Consider the following 8755-nt stretch of genomic DNA (forward strand, 5'->3'; position numbering starts at 1 on the left):
TGGGCAGAGCCCGGCGGCAAGTCGACCCACGGCTGTGGGTGGCTTCCTCCTGTTGCTCAGTATCAGGGAGTGGCGGGGGAGGACATTCTTTTTCTTTTTTTTTTTCTTCCCTAAGTGAGCATCCACCTATTTCCACCTATTGCTTTAATAACTATCGATTGTGAAAAGTCGGTGGGGCCTCTTAAAGGAGAAGACCGGCTCCGCGCCCCCGCGTCTGTGTTCGGGACTCGTCCGCGGGGACCTTCTGGACCTTCTCCGCCGGCTGCGCGGCAGCGATGGACGAGCGCCTGTGCACGGGCTCGCCTAGCAGCCTCGGGAACCGCAGCTGCAAGCTGTGGTTTGACCCCTGCCCCATCCACTCGCGAGGCCTTTTCTGCTCAGAGCCCCCAGTCACGTTCTTGGACCCAGTCACCTGCTCCGCAGCGCAGTCCCGGCGACCCAGGTTCGAGGACCGGGCCCGCGCTCGGAAAGTTATTTCAAAAGGCAGATGTGTTGCAACCCTCTCTGCAGCAAACTACAGTACGCGGATTCCCGAACCCTTCCCCGCCCCCACCCAGCCCGGGCGACCAGAGCCCGCCGCAGGAGACTGGCAGCAAGGAAAGCCACCCCTGAATGCACCTTCTCTTCCTCCCGCGCGCCCAAGTGCAATAGGGTTGGGGGAAGACCCAAAGCAAACTCACGGCGCGGAGCAATCGCCAGTCGTCCTGGCCGGGAAGGGGTTCGGCTGCTGAGGATCGGCTTCCCGATTTCATGCCCCAGCCTCCCCTTCTCCCCAGCCCCAGCCCAGCAGGCTGGGCCGTCGCGGCCCCTAGGTACCTGCGGCGGTCACGGGCTCCCCCTCGCTCTGCTCCCCGGAATCTGAATCCATGCTGCGGGCTGCTGACTGGGCGTCCACGGCCACCCGCCCGTCTGCGGGGCGCTCGGGCAGCCGCGGCGCACTCAGTGCGGACAGCGGAGCGGCTGGAGCCCGGGCGGCGCGGGCTGGGCGGTGCGCGGCGGCAGCGGCCAGGGGGCGGCTCCGCAGAGGCGAGCGCCGCCCGCGCCCCGCTCCCCGCGTCCGCCGGCCGGTGCCTGCGCGCGAGGCGAGCGCAGGGCGGAGGGTGGGGCGCGCCGGGAAAGAGCTGGGAGGAGGGAGGGGAGGCGGGAGCGCGGAGGAGCCAGAGCGTCCGGCGCCCAGTGGGCTCCAGGCTGGGGTTAAATACCCCGGGGGCGGCGCCGCGCCTCCCTACCCGCGCCCTGCGTCGGAGCCCTTGGACTTCCCCCGCGCGGCGAGGTTGTGCTGGTCTTGCAAGGCCGAGCCTCTTCCCTAGGGTGAGGCCAAGTTTGTAAGATTCCTAGGTGAAAAAGCGCTTCAACTCGCGCAGGAAAGGAGAGGTTCTGAGTGTTCCGAGTTATGGGGCTGCCAGGGTTCGAGTCCAACTCCACCGCTCAGAGACCTTGGATGAGCCTGTGTTTTCTCACTAGGAAGATGAGGGAAGGGGGCGGCGGGGTGGGGGTAGTGATAAGGGAAAGGGGCGGGGTGGGGGGAAATGACAGTTTCCTCGTAGGACTGTTGTGGGAAGTAGTAAGACAAGGCATGTGCGGGACAGAGCGCAGGGCCTGGCACCTAGCGACGAAGTAAAGACACAGGCAGGTAATGCTAACTCTGGCTGTTTGAATCTTCTCCCGGCGCGGGCAGGGCAGGTGGGGCAAGCGGTGGTGAAGCTGGTTCCGGGGGCTCGGTGAGTCCGAACCCTGACTCGCCTGGAAGGCTGGAGCCACCCTGCCAATCAAGCAGCCGTGCCACTTCGCGCCCGCGACTAGAGAGGGGCCAGAATAAATTTTAAAAGCTTTTCTTTGTAGATGGGATTAAACACAGAGTGCTAAACTTCCGTAACACCCTCCTTTCTGAAAGGGGGTGGGGAAGCATTTGTAAACCTATTTACTAATTAAGAGCCCAAACGGGGGGGGAAATGCACGGAGCACTGAGGCCTTTTTTTGTTGTTGTTAATTCTTGGTTATCTATATGCTCTTGTTGTCTCCCTATTATAGGCTCCTACACTCACAAAGCCTCAAGATGGGTTCTCTGCATGTCAAGTCTGCCCAGAGAGTGCAAACTATTGGCCGGAGCAAAAGAAAATCAAGAAGAAAAAGTCTACTAAAAAGCGCCACTTACTGAACGTTTCCCTTTGTGTCCTCATGTAATCTGTACAATGACCCAGTGAAGAATTTAGGTTGCACCATTTGAAAATACTTTTTGGAAGTAGAAAATGGTTGACAGTTGGCAAGTTCATAGAATTCAACTTATTTTCACTCCCATTTTACAGATGGGAAAAGTCTCAGAGAGAGCAGATGATGTCCCTGTGGTCTCAGGTCATCCAGTAGGTGGGTGAGCTGGGACTTGAAATCAGGACCTTCTGATGTCCAGATCTGCTCCTGACTGCTATGATATAGTGTCATAAGTGAGTTTTGGCTTCTGGTCTACCTGAGGGCTGCCTGCTTTAGTGAAGTGTGGGCTTAACAGAGTGCAAATACCACTCTACTTTGTGTTTGCAGAAAACAAAGGATGGCCAAGCTCAGGGACTCTAGTGATAAAAGTTGGATGGATATTGATGAAATGGTCAAAAGAACCCCACAGTGGATGTGTTATCTTGGGCAAATGGCTAAATGTCCCTCAATTTCCTCAAGTGTTGGTATCTCCTTCATAGGGTGTTTGTAAATAAATTAATGAGTGTGAAAGCTATTACCCAATGCCTGGCACACTGTGAATGTTTGATAACTGGAAAGAACACTAATTCTTATATCGAATGGATCCCATTTAGAAAAACAAAATATTTTAGAATTGCATTTTTTAATGGAAAAAACTGGGGGCCGGGCGTGGTGGCTCACGCCTGTAATCCCAGCACTTTGGGAAACCGAGGCCGGGCAGATCATCTGAGGTTGGGAGTTCGAGACCAGCCTGACCAACATGGAGAAACCCCATCTCTACTAAAAATACAAAATTAGCCGGGTGTGGTGGCGCATGCCTGTAATCACAGCTACTCACGAGACTGAGGCAGGAGAATCTCTTGAACCCAGGAGGTGGAGGTTGCAGTGAGCCGAGATCATGCCATTGCACTCCAGCCTAGGCAACAAGAGTGACACGCTGTCTCAAAAAAAAAAAAAAAAAAGAAAGAAAGAAAGAAAGAAAAAAGTAATGGCAAAATTTGGATACAAGATGATTCTCAAAAAACAAATAGTTGGGATCATTTAAAAAGTTTGCTATAATAGCTTTGCAGTCATAAGGTAAAATAACAATGATAGCTTCACAGGACAGAGCATATGGGATTGAAAAGGCATTCAGCTTCCTCTAAAGGTTGTGCCTAGATTCAATAACAGGAAATGTGAAACTTTCCCTATTTCCTTAGATCTCCTTTCCTTGCACTTCATGGAAGCTTTTTTGGTTTTGTTTGTGTTTTAATGTACAGGTAGCCTGGGTTGCAGTGTGAGGGAGACAGACCACAGAGACATGTATGGATAACAGCAAAAAGGAAATGGAGAAACTGCTGGAATTTGATCAACAGTAAACAATGTACTGAGAGCACACATTTACAACACATGTATGCTCATCAGTCATCAGGTCTTCACTAAGTATCTAGTACATTTTGACCCAGAGAGAAATGCTTGGGGCATGCGAGGGGTGAGAAAGAACTGGTCAAGGTGTCCTGAAAAGTCTTTGAGTTAAGTTCTTAGATAATGCCTATTCATTTACCTGCTCCTATATTCATTCATAGTATATTTCTGCGAAAGGAGGCAGACATAGAATGAAAAATTGAATTGAATATGGAATTAGACAATGGGGAAGAGAGATCCAAACTAAATAAGGTCTTCATTCCAATTTCCTATGATGTGCAATCTGTTGTCATGGGACAGCAAGACAAAGGGAAATGACTATTGGCACGCGTGTGAATTTAATGAGGAACATTAGTGGAACATACCTTATCTCTCCTCCCAGTATGGAAAAATCTGTGTAAGAGAAGGAAGTCCTTAAAATAGTATCCTATGACCATCACCCCAACTAAAACAGTGAAATCTGAGGTGGTGAATCTCCTTTTACAAACCAGTTCTGATGTATTTCTTGGGGGGGAAAAAACTCTTAAGAAAGAGAAAAGGGGAAAGGGTTTCTGTAGTTCCTCTGTATATTTTTAGAAAAATGGCATCACTTTGCAGACTTGAATCTAGAGTCTGAGGGTTATAAACCAACTTCCTCAGTGTTTCCACTACATCTTTTCAGCCTGGCAGCTCTTCAGATATACGAGTTTCTACCACTCATTGGTCATTTCTTAACTCGAGTGAACAAAATTGTTGGCTTTTTAAGGAAATTGCCTGTCTGGTGGGTAAAGCATATCTATTTGTAAGATGTCAAGAAACAGATAATAAAATAGATCCATTTCTGCTAACACAATAATACTCCTTTAATCTGAGCCAGTGCTATGACTCATCTGCCTGTCTCCTCTTGTGGGATGGAAAGGGAGCTGTCTGCAAACCTTCAGCAGTGGGAGGAGGGAGGAAGATACTTTTCACATATTAGGGCTGCTGCTCTGCTTTGAAAACCCACCAACTCTAGAACTGCTGTTTTCTCTAGGCTGAAGAGGCCTTTGGTCCTTAGAGGTGAGAGGTTGGCCCTATTTTTGATAATTTATCTCAAGGTAGACTTTGGTCCCGAGGAAGCTTCTACCCAGAGCTAAGGAGGCCTCCATGGGACTGTAGGTAAGCTGGAGAGCAGGGTCCAAGCTAGCTCAATATCCATCTAACAGAACAAGGTGCTAGAAGACAGCCTTGAAAAAGGGAGCTTTTCCTATTTCTTTCTTGCCAATAAAAATAAGCTTTAATTAGTCCCCCCTCTTGTTTAAAAAGTAATGCACATTACTAGAAAAATTGGAAAATACATATAAACAAAAAAGAAGAAAATAAATTAATTCGTAATTTTACCAATTGCAATCATGGTTAACATATGTTTTGAAAAGTTTCCTTCTATATGTGTACAGTATTCAGCTTTTATAAGTTACTTTTTCCTTTTAACAATATGTTGTGAACATCATTTCATCTACTCTTTGATAACATGATTTTTAATAGCTGTACAATTTTCTACTGGATGAGTACACCATATGTATTTAAACAATCCTCTATTGTTGAGCATTTAGGTTGTTTACAATTTTCTGCTATAATAGTATCAATCAATATCCTCATGTCTAAATCTTTGCACACATCACTAATCAATGCCTGTGAACTTTCAGCAGCCTCCTTGGTTTACCTTGGGAGAGAGAAACAAGAAAGAAAATTGCAGCTAACAAAATAATTGTTGTATATATCCCAAGACTTTAAGGTTATCAAGACTTTTCATGGGTATAATCTCCACTAGGCAGTGGGTGGCTTATTTGAGTTCATTCTTGCATTTGTCCAGCATCACTTGAGCCCAGAGGGGATTTCTATAGGTTTAGGAGAAGAATACAAAGTTTCCTTCCACACTTTCTTTGTGGGCAATGTGTCCTCTGCACAGCCCCATCCAAGTCCAGACCCCTTGTAGGAGGCAGAGGGCGGATGAGGCTGGCAACTTTGTCATTCAGCTATTCTCCTGGGTTCTTAGCTTCTGTTTCCTGAGCTGCCGCCGGCAGGATAGCTTTCTGGGTGGTTAATGCAGTTATAGTGACTCAAAAGCACTGATCCAAAGGGAGAGGGAAATTGGGAAGGAGAAAGGGAGAAGAGAAAGAGGGAGAGAGAAGAAAACTCTATGGGCCCAACCTCTGTTGTGCCCTAGCCCAACCCTATGGGGTTATTTATAAGCCCTTGAAACGGCAGCACCAGGATCTTTGGTTCAGTCCCACTGGGAGCCTCCCTGATCACATATGGTGTGTGATCTCATTCGTGGCATTCATTTTGGCTGTGGGATGTGACTCCACTGCTGTATGAGAGCTGTTCTTACAAGCATCTACACAGCTTGTATGTGGGTACCCTAAGTGACTGCTGAGCTCTGCCCAGTGCCTTCCCATCTTCCTGGATCCTTACACAGCTCTATGGCATAGAAAAGGCCAGTATTATTCCCACAGGGGAAAAGATGGAATCAAGACCCATGAGGCTTCAGTGGCAACTAGAGTCTTTATGGTTTTCAGGATGATAGGAAAGTACCCAAAGACTGGGTGGGGCAATGTTACCCCAGTTTTCAAAGAGAAGAAAGGAGTTGATTCCAGATTTAACAAATTGGTGACTTTTTTGTTGCTGTCTAGCAAAAGTCTGGAACAAACAGGTTTATAAGCATTTAAAGAAGAGAATTCTGATCACCAGCAGCCAACATGGGTTCCTTACCATGTCCTGCTAAAATAATCATATTAACTTTCTTTAAACAGAGTCATGAAGTGTATAAATCAAGATAATTTTATTTTACTTGGTATGTATCAAGTATTTGTTGAGTACCCTCTGTGTTTCAGGTGCAAAATGAAGGGAAGTGACTGTCACAGATACCATATATTGTGATTTAAGTTTTGAGGAGGTCTTACACAGTTTCCTTGCTGCTAGGTGAATCTGGAGCTGGTTGAACAATCCTACACAGTGAGCTTTGATTCATAGGCTTTGAGTTAACTAGGAGGGAGGTCTCCAGTGGAGTGACACAGAACTCTGCCCTTGGCTCTGGTTTATTGTACTTTTTTTTTTTTAAGACAACAACAAGAGTAGTGATTTAGAGAAAGAATTTGATGCTTGTGCTTATCAATGGTATAGATTACCATACTAACGCAGGTCAGAGAAGACAAAATCGTGTGGGAAAGACATGTGGGTCTTAGTTGTCTATAAGAGCAACATGAGTCAACAGTGGGATAATAACTGTATTGCTACAATAAGGGCAGGAATAGTTCTTCTGTATTGGAGCTAGTCTTATAGACACCTGGGGTCTTATGAACATCTGGTGCCACATTTTAAGGGACATATCAGGAATCTCCCCAAGGTGGGGGAATCAAGATGTTGAAAGCGGCTTGAAAACCATTCTGTATGAGAAAGTTTGAATGTCAGGCTGGAGAAGGCCAAAAAACAAAACCAAAAGCAAAAACAAAAAAATCCAAAGAAGGCATGACTGGATTCATGTCCTTAAATGTGTAAAGACTTAGCTTCTAGGCTGATGTGGGACTAATGGATAAAAGTTATAAGAAGGGAGAATTTGGATCTTGTGCCAGTCCTGGCCTGCCTGTCCTTGCCCTTTCCATCCTCTGTATGGAAAAGGGGCTGACCCCTACAGGCTGCATTTGCCAGGCCCCTGTACTAGCTGGTTTCTAGCTGGATGGAGCCAGTGGGAGGCACTGGCAGAAGATGGGCAGGTTGGGGAAGGAATATTCTCCCCTATCCTCTGTCCCTCAATCTTGGCACCTTTGACAATTGCTGTATCTCCTCTGTGGCTCCAGCTCCCACCGAATGGACCTACTGTGGTTCCAGCTTTCATGAGGTGATACCAACCCCTTGGCTCCAGTAACAGCAACTCCTCCCTTTTCTCCTCCAGCCCAGGGTGGCAGTGACTTCATGCTGTTGCTAATGTCTAGGTTACCTCACTATCCTCTGGCTTCTCAAACCTGTGTAGCCAGTTCCCTGCATTGCATGATCTCCTTTGAAAATATGTAAAATGGGGCGGGGCACGGTGGCTCACGCCTGTAATTCCAGCAGTTTGGGAGGCCAAGGCAGGTGGATCACTTGAGGTCAGGAGTTCGAGGCCAGCCTGATCAACATGGAGAAACCCTGTCTCTACTGAAAATACAAAATTAACCGAGCGTGGTGGTGCATGCCTGTAATCCCAGCTACTCGGGAGGCTGAGGCAGGAGAATTGCTTGAACCCAGGAGGCTGATGTTGTGGTTAGCCAAGATCACACCATTGCCCTCCAGCCTGGGCAAACAAGAGTGAAACTTCATCTCAAAAAAAAAAAAAAAAAAAAAAAAAAAAAAAAAAGAAAATATGGAAAACATTTTCTTAGTTAGAGCTCATTGATACACATGTACCAGTGGTACAGGAATAAGAAAGTGTTTTTTAATGATTACAACTGGATGACCATGGGTAGAGGTATTGTGGGAGACTGGAGTCCACGACTTTTAGGATTCCTTTGGAAATTGAGACATGGAAAGGAAATGATGTGTTCAAGTCCTGGGAGTGGCAGAGCTGAGACTAGAGCTCAAAGCTCCTGATCTCCAGAGAAGCAGGCTTTCATCTGATGCTGACTCTTCTCCTGCGCATGTCTTTAAAAATATCCTACCGTGGTTTATGTTAATCATCCTTCTGATCTGTGGAAGGGAAAATTGAATCTCCTAAATTTGTTTTTTCTTTTAATTCTCTAATGTTTATGTGACAACCCAGTTCAATAATGCTTACTCACTAATTATTTTACAGAACAAATATCGCTCGCCAAGTGTTGAGTGGAACCTTTTGTTCCTCCCTTCAAAGCATTTTCTACTTAGAAAAGCTAAATACATGTTCCAATCTGGACGGTTCCATTTTTGTAAGTCTCTGATTTCATAACATCTACGCCCAGTCGAGGGCTGTAAAAGGGGGAAGAAATGTTCAAGGTCACCTAGTCTAACCCCATCACTTTAGATATGAAGAAATAAATCTAGAAAGATGGAGTGGTTTGCCCAGAGTTAGGAACAACTGGGACCAGAACCCATGTCTCTGGCCCTATTTCAGGATTTCTCATCATGTTACCCTGCTCCTTTATGGCCTGTGTACTCCAGCCCAGGACAGCAGTGACTTCCTGCTGCTTCCTTTACT

The 8755-nt window shown here is 46.8% G+C and overlaps 1 protein-coding gene across 1 annotated transcript in view; it reads right to left on the bottom strand.

The window, feature by feature from the left end:
- The window catches only part of TNFAIP8L3 (TNF alpha induced protein 8 like 3), a 41109-nt gene extending 39937 nt beyond the window's left edge, over positions 1-1172 (bottom strand). Inside the window, exon 1 of the mRNA XM_008016615.3 lies at positions 817-1172. Within this exon, the coding sequence (XP_008014806.1) occupies positions 817-868 (52 nt within the window). The 5' untranslated portion in view covers positions 869-1172. The remainder of the gene's footprint in view (positions 1-816) is intronic.
- Positions 1173-8755: the final 7583 nt, after the last annotated feature.

The sequence above is a fragment of the Chlorocebus sabaeus genome, chromosome 26 (assembly GCF_047675955.1).
Source record: "Chlorocebus sabaeus isolate Y175 chromosome 26, mChlSab1.0.hap1, whole genome shotgun sequence".
Classification (NCBI taxonomy): Eukaryota; Metazoa; Chordata; class Mammalia; order Primates; family Cercopithecidae; genus Chlorocebus; species Chlorocebus sabaeus.